The sequence below is a fragment of the Sapajus apella genome, unplaced genomic scaffold (genome assembly GCF_009761245.1).
Source record: "Sapajus apella isolate SASKATOON/1434 unplaced genomic scaffold, GSC_monkey_1.0 scaffold88, whole genome shotgun sequence".
Classification (NCBI taxonomy): Eukaryota; Metazoa; Chordata; class Mammalia; order Primates; family Cebidae; genus Sapajus; species Sapajus apella.
In genome coordinates, this window is record NW_022437028.1 from 5,803,243 (window position 1) to 5,823,667 (window position 20,425).

General features: G+C 48.9%; 1 protein-coding gene across 4 annotated transcripts in view; it reads right to left on the reverse strand.

The window, feature by feature from the left end:
- HIP1 (huntingtin interacting protein 1) overlaps positions 1 to 20,425 on the reverse strand; it is a 212,411-nt gene that overhangs the window by 84,921 nt on the left and 107,065 nt on the right. The window contains exon 1 of one of the 4 annotated variants that reach the window (XM_032254996.1): positions 14,257 to 15,048. The exons of the other annotated variants lie outside the window; for them this stretch is intronic. Coding sequence (XP_032110887.1) covers positions 14,257 to 14,286 — 30 coding nt within the window. The 5' untranslated portion in view covers positions 14,287 to 15,048. Of the gene's footprint in view, positions 1 to 14,256; positions 15,049 to 20,425 lie in introns of those variants that run through there. 4 annotated transcript variants of the gene reach the window in all.

The window sequence follows — 20,425 nt, forward strand, 5'->3', positions numbered from 1 at the left end:
TACTTGAGGCCAGGAGTTCGAGACCAGCCTGGGTAACACGGTAAGATTCCATCTCTACAAAAATAAAAATTTAGCTGGGTATGGTGGTATACCTGTAGTGCTGGCTACTTGAGAGGCTGAGGCAGGAGGATCACTGGAGCCCAGGAGCTGGAGGCTGCAGTGAGCTATGACTGCGCCACTGAACTCTATCCTCGATGACAGATAGAGACCCTGAAGTTAAACAGTCATGCTAGTTTCGCAACAAAAAAGTGGATCTTGTCCTCAAAAAGACAAAGACTGTGCTTCTCCTCTCCGTCCTTTCCTTTTTTCTCCTCTGACTATACTCACGCCTGTAATCCCAACACTTAGGAGATCGAGGTGGAGGATCGCTTGAGCCCAGGAGGTGGAGGTTGCAGTGAGCCGAGATCGCGCCACTGCACTCCAGCCTGGGTGACACAGCACGACTCTGTCTCAAAACAAAAAACAAAAATGAACAACAAGAAAAAAACCGGCTGGGTGTGGTGGTTCACAGCTGTAATCCCAGCACTTTGGGATAGGCAGGCGGATCACCTGAGGTCAGGAATTTGAGACTAGCCTGGCCAATATGGTAAAACCTTGTCTCTACTAAAAATACAAAAATTAGCCAGGCGTGGTGGTGGGTGCCTGTCATTCCAGCTACTCAGGAGGCTGAGGCAGGAGAATCGCTTGAACCCAGGGGGCGGAGGTTGCAGTGAGCTGAGATCGCTCCACTGCACTCCAGACTGGGTGACAGAACGAGACTGCCTCAAACAAACAAACAAACAAATACAGAAACAGAAAATGTACTTTATGAAGAAAAGAGACCAGTTATGGGTGTACAAGTTACTTATATCTATGAGTAGCACATAACAATGAATAGTGTCAGAAAACTAAACCCCCAATGATACGAAGCTTCCAGAACAGGTGTAGGATACACGCAAGGGTTACCATATTACATGAGAAGCGAAAGGAACAAGGGAGGGATGGTGTGCTGCTTTCAGCCAAGGGAGATCATAAACTCTAATTCTGCTTCTGTCTTTTCTGTCTGGAACAATCTTTGAACTGAAAAAGCCAGAAAAAGCATCAAAAGAGACAACCCAAGTCCAGGATGAGTTCGATGCTGGTAGGATTGCCCTGGGTGCCGAGCGAGCTGCAGCCTTCTGACTTGGGTGGGTAACACAAGGTACAAGGAATTGAGAGATTTTTTTTTGTAGAGATGGGGGTCTCGCTTTGTTGCCCAGGCTGGTATTGAACTCCTGGCTTCTAGCCAATCCTCCTGCCTTAGCCTCCCAAAGCGCTGGGATTACGGGCGAAAACAAGGTTTTCAATTTTTTAACAGTGGGAAGGAAGAAGAGGAGGAGAAAAAGGAGGAGGAGGAGGAGAAGGAGGAGGAAGAGGAGGAGGAGGAGGAAGAAGAAGAGGGAGAAACTAGCAGCAGGAGGCCACAAAGCCAAAAACGTTTTACCATCTCGACCTTTGCAGAACATGTTCGCTGGCCCCTGGGCTAGATAAAGCAGCCTATAAGGGTGGATGTCCACATTTACAAAGGCTGATTGCTGGCCCCCATCACTCTAGGGTAAGGCATGCTGGCTCCCCAGGCCTCTGTCTTCCTCCCCATGTTTACCCGGGAGGTACATGTCAGGCACAGTGACTGATCTGACTGAAGCTGGGAACAACAGTAACTGCATTTAGATGACTTTTTCTTTTTTTTTTTTTTTTGAGACAAAGTCTCACTCTGTTGCCCAGGCTGGAGTACAGTGGTATAATCACGGCTCATTGCAGCCTCGACCTCCTGGGCTCAAGCGATCCTCCCTCCTCAGCCTCCCAAATTAGTTGGGAGCACAGGCATATGCCATCACATCCAGCTAATTTTTTTTTTCTTTTTTGTGATGGAGTTTTGTTCTGTCACCCAGCCTGCAATGCAATGGTGCAATCTCGGCTCACTGCAACCTCTGCCTCCTGAGTTCAGGCGATTCTCCTGCCTCTCAACCTCCCAAGTAGCTGGGATTTCAGGCACCTGCCACCATGCCCAGCTAATCTTTTTTGTAGAGATGAGGTTTCACCATTGCAGCCAGGCTGGTCTTGAACTCCTGACTTCAGGTGATCACGAGCCTCAGCCTCCAAAATGCTGGCATTACAGGCATGAGCCACTGCTCCTGGCCACTCATTTTTTATTATTTGTAGAGGTGGGGATCTCCCTATGTTGTCCAGGCTGGTCTTAAACTCCTGACCTCAAGCCATCCTTCTGCATCAGTCTCCCAAAGCGCTGGGATTACAGGCGTGACCCACCGTGCCCGGCCTCAGCCTGGTTCCTTGTGTGAGTCTTGGTTTCTTGGTCTCCTTTTCCCCGTATGCCAGCTGCCTCCCTCCATAACAGAATATCTATGACGACCCTCGGGGTGCCCACTCAGGCTTTCAAAGTGGCCTGGGATGTAGGGCACAGGGTAAGAGACTTGGACGTCAGGTCTTGGGGAAAAGGAAAAGCTGCCTTATGTTCCTTCCTCTCATCCGCAGGGGGCTGTGGCTTCGAAAGGGGCTCCTCCCTCGTGAGGCTGCGTCTCTTGTCGTGGAGGAAGCCTTGGTTCCGCTTCCACAGCACCCCAAACTGCAAAGTCACGCTCACAGGTATTGCACCCAGAGGGTTCATTCCCCATTCATCATAGTCACTGGTTGGGCAAGCCTCTCTGCCTAGAAAGCCCAGCCTTGGGTAAATCCACCAGACATATCCTGATCCTTCACTATTCACGGAGCCAGATTGGAGTGGCCTTTTGTAATGGCCCTGGCCGGAGCTTCTGGGGGAAGCCTTCCGGATAGGCAGCTTGCCAGCCAGAGTGGGAACCCCTGGGCTATGCCCTCCCTACAAACCACCGGCATTGCCCAACTTCCTCCCTTCGTGCCCTCTAACACCCGCTCGTTTCCTCAGTTTATTTTTTTCTTGAGACACAGTTTCACTTTGTCACCCAGGCTGGAGTGCAGTGGTGCTATCTCGGCTCACTGCTACCTCCACCTCCCGGGTTCGAGAGATTCTCCCACCTTAGCCTCCCAAGTAGCTGGAATTAAAGGCACGCACCACCACCTCTGGCTAATTTTGCATTTTTAGTAGAAATAGTTTTCACCATGTTGACCGGGCTGGTCTCCAACTCCTGACCTCAAATGTTCCACCCGCCTCAGCCTCCTAAAGTGCTGGGATTACAGGTGTGAGCCACCATACCTGGCTAATTTTTGTATTTTCAGTACAGATGGGGATATCACCATGTTGGCCAGGCTGGTCTTGAACTCCTGACCCCAGGGGACCCTCCCACCTCAGTCTCCCAAAGTGCCGGGATTACAGGTGTGAGCCATTACACCCAGCCATTTCCCCAGCTATTTTTTCTCTTTTTTTTGAGATGGAGTCTTGCTCTGTTGCCCAGGCCGGAGTGCAATGGCACGATCTCAGCTTACTGCAACCTCTGCCTCCTGGGTTCAAGCGATTCTCCAGCCTCAGCCTCCAGAATAGCTAGGATTACATGCATGTACCACCATGCCCGGCTAACTTTTGTATTTTTAGTAGAGACGGGGTTTCACCATGTTGGCCAGGCTGGTCTTGAACTCCTGACCTCGTGATCCACCTACCTCGGCCTCCCGAAGTGCTGAGATTACAGGCGTGAGCCAGTGCGCCCGGCCGTTTCCCCAGCTCTCTAACAGTGAGGTTACTTTTGTTTCTTCTCTTTTGTTAATATACTGCAACTTTTCTCCAATGATCTGAAGACACAAGGCAGGGTGATGCCTGACTCACAGGAGGTCCCCCAGCACGGGAGCCATCCCTTATCCAGCTCTGGGTCTCCTGCAGAACCCAATTTCTAAAAGGGACCTTTCTGTCAAGTGAATGAGTCAAGAAGCCCCAGCTGCATCCCAGAACTACAAAACCTGATGCCTCTCCCTTGAGAACACCCTTGTTTTTTATTCCCTAAGTTTTTTGTAGAGATGGGGTTTCACTAGGTTGCTCAGGCTGGAGTGCAGTGGCACCATCTCAGCTCACTGCAACCTCTGCCTCGCAGGCTCAAGCAATTCTTGTGCCTCAGCCTCCCAAGTAGCTGGGAGTACGGGCATGCGCCACCAGGCCTGGCTAATTTTTGTATTTTTAGTAGAGATGGGTTTCACCATGTTGGCCAGGCTGGTCCCAACCTCCTTGGCTCACATGAGCCTCCCCCCTCGGCCTCCCACCCAACATCCTTGATATCCTGCCTTTTATTCTATTTCTGTAGGAATCACTGTGCCTAGAACAAACGCCTTTGGTCAGTAGTTCCCAGACCTGGCTGGGCCAGGATATCATCTGAGAATCCTGTACCCCTAGTTTTTACAGCCACCCAGATGCCTTTGCTTTACCCCCATATTGGACTGATTTGGCCTGCGAAGGGTCCATGGCAGTTAATTCTAGTGATGTTACAGAAGAACATTCTATGTCAGAGTCTAATAAAAAAAATTCAGCTAAAAGAAAAACAGTGGCCAGGCGCGGTGGCTCACACCTGTAATCCTAGCACTTTGGGAGGCCCAGATGGGTGGATCACTTGAGGTCAAGAGTTCAAGACCAGCCTGGCCAACCTGGTGAAACCCCATCTCTACTAAAAATACAAAAACTAGCCAGGCGTGGTGGTGCGTGAATGCTGTAATTCCAGCTACTTGGGAGGCTGAGGCAGGAGGATCGCTTAAGCCCAGAAGGTGGAGGTTGCAGTGGGCCGAGATCACTCCAGCCTGGGCAACAGAGAGAGACTCTGTCTCAAAAAAAAGAAAAGAAAAATAGTGACAAAAAGGAAGAATGAGAGCAAAGAGAGAAGAAACAATAAATACGGTGGAAATGGGGAGAATGAAGAGAGTTTCTCAGTTCAGACAAGCATACCTTGATGTAAGTAAATTTTTTTCTGGAAGATGTGAATTGACACTACGGCCAAATTAGGAGATTATTATTCATTTCACAGAAGACACTGGCATCTGATTCCTTTAAATAGCAATTGCCGTTAGTACATTTAAGATATGATTCAGTTTACAGAAGTGTGATTTATACAAAATCACATCTGTTACATAAAGCTCAGAAAAATAGCTCTCCTCCCATGTTGCCTTGCTAAGTATAGAGCTGGCCCAATATAGATGGTCACCTATTTTCTTCTAAAAGACACCCACCCCTGCTCTGTGTCATCTATTTCTGTCTCACTGTGATCACGGGTAACAGATTCTCAGGGGCCACCCCAATCTCTTCTGGTCTTCCCTAAACCCAGGGAACAACTGCTATGAATTATTTTCATAGTCACTCATTCATTCAGCATATATTTCTGGAAGGCCTATCATATGCCTGGCACTGCTCTAGAAATACAGTGAGGGTGTGGTGGCTCATGCCTGTAATCCCAGCACTTTGGGAGGCCAAGGTGGGTGGATTGCTTGAGCCCAGGAGTTCAAGACCAGCTGGGGCAACATGGCAAAACCCAGTCTCTACAAAAATACAAGAAATGATCCAGGCATCGTGGTGCATGCCTATAGTTCCAGCTACTTGGGAGGCTGAGGTGAGAGGATCATCTGAGCACAGGAGGCAGGGGTTGCAGTGAGCCAAGATTGTGCCACTGTACTCCAGCCTGGGCAACAGAGCAAGACCCTGTCTTAAAAAAAAAAAGCCGGAACAATGGCTCATGTCTGTAATTCTAGCCCTTTGGGAGGACGAGGCAGGTGGGTCACTTAAAGTTAGGAGCTCAGGACTAGCCTGGCCAACATGGTGAAACCCATCTCTACCAAAAACACAAAAATTAGCCAGGTGTGGTAGTGCTTGCCTGTAACCCCAGCTACTCAGGAAGCTGACGCACGAGAATTGCTTGAGCCTAGGAGATGGAGGCTGCAGTGAGCCCAGACAGTACCGCTGCACTCCAGCCTGGGTGGCAGAGCGAGACTCTGTGTCAAAACAAGCAAACAAAAACAGCGAGGAACAGAAATGACAATCTCTGCCCTCGTGGACCTTATATTTTAGCAGGGTAGACAAGCAGAGGCAGTAAACAAAGAAAGAAAATCTCTGATAGTTCAGAAGGTGAGAGGCGCTATGGAAGATGGCAAGGATAGGGCTGGAGTGTTCTAGGCAGCATTATAACCTCCCAAAGGGTCACTGAGGAAGACTGTGCTGAGGTGACACAGGGAGGGACACAGACTTGTAAGTGATGAGAGGCTGATGAGGTGGCTCAAATCTATAATCTCAGTCCTCGAGGAGGCAGGACTGCTTGAGACCAGGAGCTTGAGAACAGCCAGGGTGACACAGCAAGATCCTGTCTCTATAAAAAAAATTTTAAATGAAAAAATTAGCCTGGTGGGGTGGCATAGTTGCAGCTAATGGGGAGGCTGAGGTGGGAGGATTGCTTGAACCCTGGAGTTGGAGGCTGCAGTGAGCTATGATCCTGCCACTGCCCTCCAGCCTGGGCAGCAGAGCAAGACCCCATTTCAAAAAATAAATAAAATGATCAGGAAGTGAGCCTGGCAGATGCTGGGGGGAAGAGTTCCAGGCACAGCAGCAGAAGTCCAGGTGGCAGGCACAAGGAAGTGTGGCTGGAGCCAGAAGTCAGGGGCAGGAGGGGCCAAATCCCTAGCGGCCTCATGGCCCTTGGTAAGGACTAGCCTTTGTTCCACGTAAGACCGGGGCCACTGGAAGCTGTTATTATTTTTTTTTTTGGTGGGGGGTTGGTAAAGACTGGGTGTTGCTATGTTGCCCAGGCTGGTCTTGACCGCCTGGTCCCAAGTGATCCTCCTGCCTTGGCCTCCCAAATTGCTGGGATTACACATGTGAGCCACTGCTCCTGGCCTTGCTGGAAGGTTTTGAGCAAAGCAGTAAAACTATCTGATTCACTAGGATCCCCCTGGCTGCTGTGCTGAGAACAGATTGCAGGGATCAGTGTGGCTGCAGGAACCACAGCAGAGACGCCGCTGCCGTCACTGTCGCAGTGAGCCAGGTGGTGGCTCACACCTGTAATCCCAGCACTTTGGGAGGCCAAGGTGGGCAGATCGCTTGAGGCCAGTTCAAGACCAGCCTGGCCAACATGGAGAAACGCTGTCTCTGCTAAAAATACTAAAATTAGCCAGATGTGGTGGTTAGCATGCCACCCAGCTACTTGGGAGGCTGAAGCAGGAGAACTGCTTGAACCCAGGAGGTCGAGGCTGCAGTGAGCTGAGATCGTGCCACTGTACTCCAGACTGGGTGATGGAGTGAGACTCTGTCTCAAAAAATAAACAAACAAACAAACAAACAAATAAATAACTAAATAAATAGAGAGATTTCCTTCTCTGATGGTAAATCCAGGAGAGAAAGGGAAGGCTGAATGCTGGAGGCAAGGAGTGCTCTCCAGGATTTCTGCTGTGAAGAGGGAGAGAGAAAGAGGGCAGCCGCTGGGAGGAGGTGAGGTCAACGCTTGCTTGTTTCCCACAGGAGGCATGTTGGCGCGTTTGCATGTGCATGAGGGAGGGTGGCTGGGATGGGGATGGGGCCTGGTGCCCAGCAGGAGGGCAGGCTGGGCCAGATCCCACAAGACAGACGCAGATGGAGGCGGAGGCGGACATGAGGGCGAGGGCAGTGCCAGTTTTCATGGATCGCGTCTCTTCGCGGTGAAACAGGAAGCTAGGTCAGGGCTGAGAGCTCAGGACTTGAGGACTGCGCAGGATGCTGGGAGCTGCACTGAAGGCGCAGGCAAGTGCCACTTGGAGAAAGGAGCTAAGCCAGCCCCCGCCTCCTCTTCTCCAGCCCCGCTCTCCCCCGAGCCTCTCCCTTGTCCTCAAACCAACTCTTCTCCACCTCCTCACTGTCTTTCTGGCTTGTAAAGTGCTTGAGGCTGGGCCTGGTGGCTCATGCTTGTAATCACAGCACTTTGGGAGGCCGAGGCGGGAGCACTGCTTCACCCCAGCAATTTGAGACCAGCCTGGGCAATAGTGAGACCCTATCTCTACAAAACATCAGAAAATTAGGGTGTGGTGGCTCATGCCTATACTCACAGCCACACAGGAGGCTGAGGCAGGAGGATCGCTTGAGAGCAGGAGGATCACTTGAGCCCGGGAAGTTGAGACTGCAGTGAGCTACGTTTGGGCCACTGCACTGCAGCCTGGGCGACGGAGCGAGATCCTATCTCAAAATAAATAAATAAATACAAATATAAAAAGTGCTTGGACCTCCCCAGATGAAATCAATACTTAAATGTATACTTGGTCACTTCTGTGCCCTTCTTTTTTTTAAATATATTTTTTGGAAAATACATAGAGATGGGGGTCTCGCTATATTGCTCAGGCTGGTCTTGAACTCCAGGGCTCAAGCAATCCACCTGCCTCATCCTCCCAAAGTTTTGGGATTACAGGCACAAATCCCGGTGCCTGGCCCTTTTGCCCTTCTTGTTTTTTAATAGGATCTTTTAGGGAAAAGAGAGATGGAATTGATTGGTGCTTGCTTGGGGAAGACTGGCACCAGGACCTGGGCTGTAGGGTGTGTGTGTGTGTGTGTGTGTGTGCGCGCGCGTGCGCGCACACACATGCATGCACATCTTGGCGGCTGAAGTGAGGGGAGGTATGAGGAGTCTAGGAGGGAAGCAGAGAAAATATAAGGCAAAACATCCACATTTTCTCTCCTCAGCTCTTTTCTCAACTTCCTTCTCCCTATATTGTCTTTTAGGGTTTTGAGTTCTTAATCTAAAACACAGACCTGGCTGGGTGCAGTGGCTCACACCTGTAATCCCAGCACTTTGGGAGGCTGAGGCAAGTGGATCACCTGAGGTCAGTAGTTCGAGAACAGCCCAGCCAACATGGTAAAACCCCATCTCTACCAAAAATACAAAAATTAGCTGGGCATGGCGACACACACTTGTAGTTCCAGCTACTTGGGAGGCTAAGGCAGGAGAATCACTTCAACCTGGGAGGCCCAGGTTGCAGTGAGCCGAGATCGCGTCACTGCACTCCAGCCTGGGCGACGGAGCAAGACTCTGTCTAAAATAAATAAATAAAATAAAACACAGACTCTATCTCTCTGTGGTTCAGGCTCTAATTCAATTAACCTCTTCTGATCTGTAATAGATTCACTCCCATTCATTACCTTGTTTAACCCTTATAGTGACACTGACTACTAACTGCACTGAACAGGTAGGGAAACTGAGACTTACAATGGGTGAGTGATTTGCTGAGTGGCTTGTAATGCATGGCTAGCTAGATGACCCCAGCCCGCAGCAGAGCCAGGATGTGAACGAAGATCTCACTCCAGATCTGTCAATCCTGGCTATATCCTTCCTGGACTGGAAAGAATAATTCACATGCCTTTCCACTGATAAGAACTTGGAGTTCAATCAGGCGCAGTGGCTCACGCCTATATTCCCAGCACTTTGGGAGGCTGAGTGGATCACTTGAGGTCGGGAGTTCGAGACCAGCCTGGCTCACATGGTGAAACCCCATCTCTACCAAAACATAAATTAGCCAGGTGTGATGGCATGCACCTGTAGTCTCTGCTACTCAGGAGGCTGAGGCAGGAGAATCACTTGAACCCAGAAGATGGAAGTTGTAGTGAGCCAAGATCATGCCACTGCACTCCAGCCTGGGTGACAGAGTGAGACCATGTCTTTAAAAAAAAAAAAAAAAGAACTTAAGAGCTTACAGGTCAAGGCCAAGTAAGTCTATCCTAGGTTTCAGGAACTGAAGCCCTTATTAATATGCAAAGGACATACAACCAGGCCAGGCATGGTGGCTTCAGCCTATAATACCAGCACTTCGGGAGGCCAAAGTAGGAGGATCACTTGAGCCTAGGCGTTTGAGGCCAGCCTGGGAAACATAGTCAGACCACACCTCTACAAAAAACTTTAAAAATTAGCCAAGGATGGTGGCATCTCTAGTCCCAGCTACTAGGGAGGCTGAGGCAGAAGGATCACTCAAGTGCAGAAGGTGCAGTGAGCTATGATCGTGCCACTGCACTACAGCCTGGGAGACAGAGCCAGACCTTGTAAAAGAAACACACACACACACACACACACACACACACACACACACACACACACACGCCCCTCCAAAGCACAGGCTTCACTAATCTCAGGTCAGAACCAAAGAAAAGAGAGTGAGTGGGGAGTGAGGCTCTGGTTACACTCCGAAGGCCACAGAATCAGGCAGGCAGGGGTGCTGATGGATACTCCCTGCCCCGGACCCAGGGAGTGAGAACAAGCTGGGGAGGATTTGCTAATCAGTATTCTAAAGTGGAAAGAGGGATTGTTGCTAATTCCGGAGGTGGATTTCATCATCGGCTGCACGGCTGTGACGTGACTTCCTCAAAAAGCAAAGCTGCCAGGAACTCTCCCTTCTACTTCTGTCTTGGGGGTGAAGAGCCCTACTTTAGAGTTGGGGAGAAAAGAGCTGTGAGATTCAGAAGTATAGGGGTGTAGAGAGGGGAGTCACCCAACAGGCCACAGCAGGGTAAGCCCCACCCAGGCCTCCAGGCCTGACAGCCTACTGGTCTCCTGATGGCTATAATGTCACCAGACCCCTTGTCTCTTTTCTTTTCTTTTTTTGAGACATGGTCCTGCTCTGTCACCCAGAAAGTGTGGTGGCACAGTGTGGACTCACTGTAACCTTTGCCTCCCGGGTTCAAGCAATTCTCTGGCCTTGGCCTCCCGAGTAGCTGGGATTGCAGGTGTGCACCACCATGCCCAGCTAATTTTTGTATTTTTAGTAGGGACTGAGTTTCACCATGTTGGCCTGGCTGGTCTCGAACTCCTGACCTCAAGTGATCCACCTGCCTCGGCCTCCCAAAGTGCTGAGATTACAGGTGTGAGCCACTGCGCCCGGTCCAGACCCTGCCTTTCTAAAGCACAGCTCCGATCATGCCAGAAACATCCAGGGCTCATGGGGAAACTGCTCCACTGACTGGCCTGGCACTCAAGGCCCTGAGATCCAGCCCCTACTTGCCTTTCCAGTCTTAGAATTCATTCCTGTCCTTCCCATTCCCAAACATGTCTGCCTAATTTGACCCTCATGCCTTCACTTCATGCCACCTCCCTAACCAAGATTAACCACCCTGCCCAAACCATCTCCATTTATTTAAGTTCTATCATTCATTCAGATAGTCATGATTTTATTAATTCATTGAATTCACCCATCAAATATACACAGTCATCCCTCTGTGTCTGTACATAGGCATACTTTTGTTAATTTTTTTTTTTTTGAGATGAAGTCTCAATCTGTTGCCCAGGCTGGAGTGCAGTGGCGCGATCTCGGCTCACTACAACCTTCACCTCCTGGGTCCAAGCGATTCTCCTGGCTCAGACTCCTGCCTCCTGAGTAGCTGGGATTACAGGCACCTGCCACCATGCCCAGCTAATTTTTGTATTTTTACAAAAATTAGTAGAGTTGGGGATTTTATTATGTTGGCCAGGCTGGTCTCAAACTCTTGCCCTCAGGTAATCCGCCGGCCTTGGCCTCCCAAAGTGCTGGGATTACAGGTGTGAGCCACCATTGATTAAGTTTTTACAGAGATGGGGTCTCGCTGAGTTGCCCAGGCTGGTCTCAAACTCCTGGGTAGGAGTACTGAGCACCCAGTCAAGTCAACTCACAGATCACTAAGATGTAGTCCTGGTTTCAAAGAGTGAGGTCTAGATGGGGAGAAAGATGATGACACCCTTCAGCCTTGTTAGTGGAGAGAGATTGGTGGGAATGTACAGTATGGAGGCTGGGGGTGTGGGCTTCTATCTGAGGCTGAGGGGTTGGTGATGACTGCCTAGAGGAAGAGCCAACCTAACCAGCTGAGAGGCTGGCCTGGAAAGGGGAGATGCCAGGGCATTCAGGTAGAGGCGACAGCATGACTGAGCCACAGAAGCGAGCAAGGCCCAGTGTTGGGAACGGGTGAGCAGTCACTGTTTCCAGAGAGTAGAAAAGCGGAGATGGGGTGCTATAGTTTTAAGTATTTGTGTCCCCTCCAAAATTCATGTTGAAACTTAATCTCCATTGTGATGGCAGTAAGAGGTAGGGCCTTTTGGGAAGTGATTAAGTCATGAGAGCTCTGCCCTCATGAAGAGGACAAATGCCCTCATGAAAGAGTAATCCCAGCACTTTGGGAGGCCGAGGTGGGTGGATCGTTTGAGCCTGGGAGTTTGAGGCCAGCCTGGGCAACATTATGAATCTCTGTCTCTTTTTTTTTTTTTTGAGACGGAGTTTCGCTCTTGTTACCCAGGCTGGAGTGCAATGGCGCGATCTCGGCTCACCGCAACCTCCGCCTCCTGGGTTCAGGCAATTCTCCTGCCTCAACCTCCTCAGTAGCTGGGATTACAGGCACGCGCCACCATGCCCAGCTAATTTTTTGTATGTTTTATTAGTAGAGACGGGGTTTCACCATGTTGACCAGGATGGTCTCGATCTCTTGACCTCGTGATCCACCCGCCTCAGCCTCCCAAAGTGCTGGGATTACAGGCTTGAGCCACCGCGCTCAGCTGAATCTCTGTCTCTTTAAAAAAAAAGAGGCTTTGGAGAGCTGCTTGCCCCTTCTATCTCTTCTGCCATGTGGAGGCACAGCATTCACCTCTTCCACCTTTTTTTGCCATGTAAGGATGCAACGAGAAAACATCGTCTATGGAACAGGCTCTTGCCAGTCACTGAATCTAGTGGTGCTGTGATCTTGGACTTCCCAGCCCCCAGAACTGCGAGAAATAAACTTCTATTGTTTATACACTCAGTCTATGATGTTTTGTTACGGCAGCAAGAATGGACTAAGGCCAGGGTCAGGACCTGGAAGCATAATTTATAGGGTCATAGGGCAGCACCCACGGAAACTTCCCCTGTACTCACTACCTAGCTTGAAAAACATTAGCAAAAAGAATTCTTAAAAGCTAGAACCTTAAAACCTAAGTCTTTAAGCATACGTAAGCCAATAGATACATACTCTTAGGTGAATGTACAAGGATTTCACCCCAACAGTGGACAATGTAATTAATAGAGGACAACAGACCATAATGTAACGATACATCGCCCCCTGCTCATCTGGAATTATAGTAACACTAACATTGACTGAATGCTCCATGCCAAGGCATGGATCTAAGCACTTTACATGCAGTAATTCATCTGCCCTCACCACAACTCTGCATGGAAGCTGCTAGGACTATGCCCACCGTACAAAGGGGAAAGCCTCACAAAGGGAGACCTTGGTGACCCCCCAGTGAGTACACAATGGAAACTGGTTTTGAACCCCAGAACCTATGGATGCCCTGGACCACTCTGACATATTGTTTCTAGATCCCCAGCACAGTGAAAACGAAAATTAAAGTCTACAAAACTTTATTATGGCGTGGTCCCATTTTGTTTAAATATGTGTGTATTGATCTACGTGTATATGCTTGTGTTTGGTTGAATCAAATGAAAATTTGGCTGTTTTTGACTTATGTAAAAGGCAATTTCATATGATTCAACCTAGTGCACACACGCGAACACACACACACACACACACACACACACACACAGAGAGAGAGAGAGAAAAGTCTATAAAGACCTACACTACATTGTTAGCAGTAGTTTTAGATGGTGGAAAAATGATCTTTATTTTCTTTATACCTTTTCATATTTTCTGAAAAGTGGCAGAAGCTTAACATTTCTGTGGATTGCCTGTTTCCTTACTGCTGGTGCTGATGACCACAGCTATATGGTATTAAAATCTACCCAATGTGCAGGAGCCTCAGCCCTGCAAGGTCCAGCATCAGGACCTATGCACTCAAGGCTATCTCTCCTCAAGGACTGAGAAGCCAAAGTGTGTACTTCTGTTAAGCAAGTGCTTAGAACAACGCCTGGCATATGAAGGGCACACTATAAACCTTTTCCAAATAAATGAATGGTCCCTTTCTCCACCTCACTTCCTATACCACTTGCCAGAATTAATCATTCCTACTTGAGTTTCTATAGGAGTTTCCTTAAATCTCCATAGAAAGAGCCCAGTAACCTGCCCAGATGAGTAAGCCGTAGAGACAGATTTCGAACCTCAGGACCCAAGGCCGGAACCACTCTGAAATACTGTTCCTAGATCAAAGCAAGGGGTCCTGTGTGCTTTGACTTCTCTAGGCCTCAGTTTCTCTAGCTTGAACATGAAAATAGGAATTATGCTTTTCTGAGAATTGCATGAGACACGGTGCTCTGTCACCCCCAGCCTCATTCCAGTTGATGTTACTTGGGTAGCGCTGAGAGGGCCTTGTTTATTGTGGATAGCATCAAGTCTACACCAAGGTCATGGCCAGAGAACTACCCATTTGACCTTGGCTTCCTTACCAGAGATTTGTTGGATATGAGAGGCAGCATCTTCCCTCCAACTTCCAGAAAATCTGGCAGAAATGGGATGAGCGTTCAGTGCTCTGTACACCATTGGGCTGATGGCTGGATCCACAGTTGTGTAGACCGCAGGAAGATGGTTGGGGGAGCTGGGCACAGGGAAAGGGCCCTGAGGTTTAGACTCAGGCAACTCTCAACAATGAGCCATGAGCTAAATCTGGAGTCCAGGATTTCAGCCAGACTGTAAGCCAAGAACACACCATGAACGGGAGTTCCAGAGTGCCCTGGCAGCCAAGGAAAGTCCCCTGCTGGGAATGACAGGCTCACCCCTCATTTACAATTCTTATCCAAGCATATTTAGGACAGTGCAACCATTTCTGCATCTAACCCCATTTCCTGGATCATTTACCACCTTCCAACAGCCTAAAAAATTTTCTCATTTACATTTATTGCTATTATCTATGTCTTAACCCCTCAATCCCTGCAGGAGCTCAGCTCCACAAGGCAGGAATCTTTGTTTGGTTCAGTGACGTATCCCAAGTGCTTGGAACAGCACCTGGCATATGGAAGGCATTCTATAAATCTTTTCTGAATAAATGAATAAATGAAATGTCACCTTCCTCACCCCACTTCTTGTATCATTTGGCAAAATTAATCATCCTGCCTGTGAACGTCTATAGAACTTTGCTTAAATCTCTAATGTTGTACTAATTGCACTATTATAATTACTAATATTAAACTAATATTATAATTTTATCTCCTGTACCTTTTTTTTTTTTTTTTGAGACAGAGTCTCGCTCTGTTGCCCAGGCCAGAGTGCAGCGGCACAATATCAACCCACTGCAACCTCCATCTCCCCAGTTCAAGCAATTCTCATGCCTCAGCCTTCCAAGTAGCTGGGATTACAGGAACGTGCTGCCACACCTGGCTAATTTTAGTATTTTTAGTAGAAACACCATGTTGGCCAGGCTGGTCTCAAATTCCTGATCGCAAGTGATCCAACTGCCTCGGCCTTCCAAAGCGCTGGGATTACAGGTGTGAGCCACTGCGCCTGGCCTGTACCTTTTTAAAGGCAGAAGCCATCAAAGGGTCACATTCTCTCTTATATTATCTATTCCTAGCATGAGGTCTGACTGGGTCCTCAGTGTCTGCTGACTCAGGGGACAATCTTCACATACACAGGGCAAAAAGGACAATAGCTAGGACCATGGTTGTAACCACTGGAAACATCCCTACCCAGCACCAGGGCTGGTGACATAATCTTGAGTTAGGGGGAGTAGGGAGGCAGTGATTTCGTAAGACTTCTTTCTAGCCTGAGAAAAATCCACCAAGAAAAAGTGATTTTAGGTCCCAGAATACGAGGTTGCACTGAGCGCTCAAAAGAGAGGTTATGACAGAAAGTTAATGAAATGTTCACTTCAAAAAAACTTTGCCCAACCCACGGTTTGCAACACCCACACTTATCTTGGTACCAGTGAGAGCCATCTCCAGGCCCCGGGACTGGTAGGCAGGGTAAGCCTGTTGGCCAGAATAGCATATCCATGTCTGATTGTCAAGTGGAGGCAGCCCCACTTACTGGCTCTACTAGAGACTTGCTGGTTATTTTTAACACAGGACCTCACACCTGTGCCCACTCCTCCTCTCCGTTCCTCTGGCCCTGCTCCTAAAAAACCTACTCAACATTCATTCCCCCGGGTTGTATTCAGCCTGTGCGCAGCACCTCTCTCTCAAATGGAATGTCTTCTCCTTTTGTCTTGTAATCATTCATGCACTCAGCACCTACTGTGCGTCCTGTGTTTTCTTCAGTTGCTGTTCCCCCCTCCTTTTTTTTGAGACAGAGTCTTGCTCTGTTGCCCAGGCTGCAGTGCAGTGGCATGATCTCAGCTCACTGCAACCTCTGCCTCCCAGGTTCAGGTGATTCTCCTGCCTCAGCCTCCAGAGTAGCTGGGGTTACAGGCATGTGCCACCATACCAGGCTAATTTTGTAGTTTTAGTAGAGACGAGCTTTCTCCATGATGGTCAGGCTGGTCTTGAACTCCCGACCGCAGGTGATCAGCTTGCCTCGGCCCCCCAAAGTGCTGGGATTACAGGTGTGAGCCACCGCACCCGGCCTGCTCCCCTTTGTAAAGCATAGCTCTTCCAGGGATCACTGAGGTGTAAAAAGATTCAGCTTTGGGAGGCCAAGTTGGGAGACTGAGGCAGGAGTATTGCTTGAGGCCAGCAATTCAAGACCAGCCTGGGAAACAACAAGATCCTGTCTCTGCAAAAAAGTTAAAAATTGCTGGGCATGGTGGCACACGCCTGCAGTCCCAGCTACTTGGGAGGCTGAGGTGGGAGGATCAATTGAGCCCGGGAGGTTGAGGCTTCAGTGAACCAGAATTGGAATTGCACCACTGCATTTCAGCCTCAAGGACAGAGTGAGACCTTCTCTCTGAAAAGGAAAACAAGCCAGGCACAGTGGCTCATGCCAATAATCTCAGCACTTTGGCAGACCAAGGGGGGCGGACCGCTTGAGCTCAGGGATTCAAGACAAGCCTAGGCAACACAGTGAAACCCTGTCTCTACGAAACATATAAAAACCAATATGGTGGTGAGCACCTGTAGTCCCAGCTACCCGGGAGGCTGAGGTGGGAGGATCACTTGAGCCTGAGAGGTTGAGGCTGCAGTGAGCCGTGACTGCACCACAGCACTCTGGCATAGGGGACAGAGTGAGACCCTATCTCAAAAAAAAAAAAAAAAAAAATTGGGATTCCGTAACCCAGGAACTTTGTTAGCCCCACAGAGACAGGGAGTGTGCCTACCTTTCAAGCATCAACCAGAGGTAGCTCCTGATTAAACCCCGTGGTTTTGTGACCTTATACTTTTAACGTGCCTGAAATACCCTTCCCCTCTGTCCCTAGTTTTCTTCTCTCCTTCTGTCCCTAGTTTTCTTAATGATGCCCTTCCTTAAGTTGCCTGCTGGTTAACCCCACCTTCTCCAGGCTGACACACGCCTCATACTTTGTGCGTTGCATCACGTGTATTGCAACTACTAACAGGTGTGCTTGCCCCAGCAGACGGAGCTTAGCCAGCACTGATCATTCGGAAAGAAGCAATGCTCTCCCCGTCCCCCTGAAGTTTTCAGATTTGTAGCCTAAATGAAAGAGCAAAGATATTACCAATGATAACCGTGGCTTACTAGGCCCCTACTATATGCCAAGTACTATATTTTTTACTTTATCTTATTTTATTTTTTTAGACAGGGTCCCGCTCTGTCGCCCAGGCTGGAGTGCAGTGGTGCAATCACAGCTCACTGCAGCCTTGAACTCTTGGGTTCAAGTGATCCACCTGCCTTAGCTGGGAGGATCCCTAGTAGCTGAGACCACAGTCCCATGCCACCACACTCAGATAATTTTTTTTTTAATTTTTTAAAGTAGAGATGGGGTCTTGTTATTTTGCCCAGGCTGGTCTTGAACTCCTGGGCTCAAGTGATCCTCCTGCCTCAGCCTCCCAAAGCACTGGGATTACAGGCATGAGCCACCCATGCCTGGCTTGTGCAAAGTACTTTAAATGAGCACCTCAACAGCACCAACCTGTCTTAAGATGAGGAAACAACACATCGAGATCAACTAACTTGTCTATGATCTGAGAGTTGGCAGTGGTGGCAATGGGACTTAGCCTCTGTGACTCCAAAGCCCAGGCTCAGCATCTAGAGCAGCCTCAGGTCACAGACAGAGTTCCCTTAATCTTCTGTGCACAGGGGACAGGGCCATGGTGTCTGGCTAGGATTCCACTCACTCAACCATTCCCATTTATAAAAACGCCTCCCACGCTGACCCCTCCCTACCTGCCCACAGGAACCTCCTCTAAATTAAAGATGCATTAGGACTTCAGGGAATCTAAAGGAGATGTGGGGAATTTTTTTTCTTAAATGACCCACGGATTAATTTATTTGGGGCTCTGGGGACAGTAGGACTCTTCTCTGATTGTGGAAACCTTTGGCTCAGGGGCAGCTATGGGACCACGTGCCTGTCCTGGCTTTGAACTGGGACCTCTCTGGGCAAGATGGGAGGCAAAGGTGGAGGGGAAACAGTGCCTGGACTTGAGCTTCAAGATGCTCATACAGCTGCGCGTGTGTTTCGGGGAGAATGGAAGAGGGGAAAGACAGCAGGAAGCAGGCAAGTAGGAGGGAGAGTGTGGTGGGGGCAAAAGTGCACCATGGGAAGGGCTGGCTTAAAACCATGTTTGCACGTGGACTTAGTTCCTGACCAGAAGTGCAACTCGGAGGGGCTTCTGAAGACAGGTCCTCCTAGGACACTAAATCCTGCTTCTCAAGGCTGTTGTGAGGAAGAAAATAATCCAGGTGAGATTGTTCTGTCAGTTGCAAATGTCTATTGATGCGTTGTCACACTTGGTGCATTTCAAGGAAATCTCTCTCTCTCAACTCTGTAAGCCTCTTCGACAGACAAGGAGGCAGCCGTCCTCAGCCCTGGATCCCTTCATATCTTAATGGCCGCATCCAGGGGTGTGCATAAAAAGGGGATATTCAGTAATGGAACCTCATCTTGGTGAGATAAAATCTTAGTGATCAGTGACAACGAAAGATAATAATCCACAAAGGGTAAATCAAACATTCTTTTCTCCTAAGCAATTTTTTTTTTTTTAGAGACAAGGTCTCACTCTCCCACCTAGGCTGGAGTGTAGTCATGTCATCATAGGTCACTGCAGCCTTGACCTTTTGAGCTCAGCCTCCCGGGTAGCTGCGATTACAGGCACATACCACCATGCCTGGCTCATTTTAATTTTTTTGTAGAGACAGGGTCTCACTATGTTGCCCAGGCTGGTCTCAAACTCTTAGGCTTAAGCAATCCTCCTGCCTCAACCTCCCAAAGTGCTAGGATTACAGGTGGGAGCCACTGTGCCCGGCCAATTACCGTTCTTTGTAAATTACCAAGTCTCCGTTATTGTTAAAGCAGCACAAATAGACTAGGCAACTGACAGCAATAAAACCACGCTTTACTGTGGTACACATACACCACGGAATACTATGCAGCCATAAAAAGGAACGAGATCATGTCCTTTGCAGGGACATAGATAGAGCTGGAAGCTGTTACCCTCAGCATACTGACTCAGGAACAGAAAACCAAACATGGCATGTTCTCACTTATAAGTAGGGCCTGAGTGACGAGAACACATGGACACGTGGCAGGGAACAACACACACGGGTTTGTCAGAGGGTAAGGAGGGAGAGCATCAGGAAGAATATCTAATGGATGCTGGGCTTAACACCTAGGTGATGGGTTGATCTGTGCAGCAAACCAGCATGGCACACGTCACAAACCTCCACATGTACCCCTGAACCTAAAATAAAAGTTGAAGAAAAAAATACAAATTTGGTGTGGCCAGCCAGTCAAACTTACCTGTGTGAATGCATAGATACAACCAAAATCAGTTTCATGAACTAATGCTTACCCTCTCACGTGGAATATACCTGGATGTTTTCTCATCTATTTCACTCTTGTTTTTATTTTTTATTTTTTTGAGATGGAGTCTTACTCTGTCGCCCAGGCTGGAGTGCAGTGGTGTGACCTCGGCTCACTGCAACCTCTGCCTCCTGGGTTCAAGTGATTCTCCTGCCTTAGCCTCCCAGGTAGCTGGGATTACAGGTGCATGCTGCCTCACCCGGCTAATTTTTGTATTTTTAGTAGAGACAGGTTTCACCATGTTGGCCAGGCTGGTCTCGAACTCCTGACCTCAGGTGATCTGCCCGCCTTGGCCTCGAAAAGTGCTGGGATTATAAGCATGAGCCACCGCACGCCTGGCCTATTTCACTCTTTCAAATGCTAGCTACAACCCCTAAATGGATTTTGTGGCCCAGGGCTGAAAACGGTGCTGTTTGCTGGGCGGGTCACCCATCAGTCTTTGGCATCATTTTGCACAGGGATCTCTCCAGCGGGGCATTTAACTTCTACCACGTCCCTCCAACCCAGCAAATCTGTGACACCAGCAGCAACGGCTTGACCAGAGTCTTTTCTGATCCACCATCAATATCATTTACTCAGAACATCTGAAATTCTTTCTCTCCACCCCTCCCATCTGCCTGCTGGGTGAGTCAGGTGTCTTACATTTGAGGAAGCAGTCAGATTCACGAAGAAACTCCTAAATTTTAAAAACAGCTATAGGGCTACTG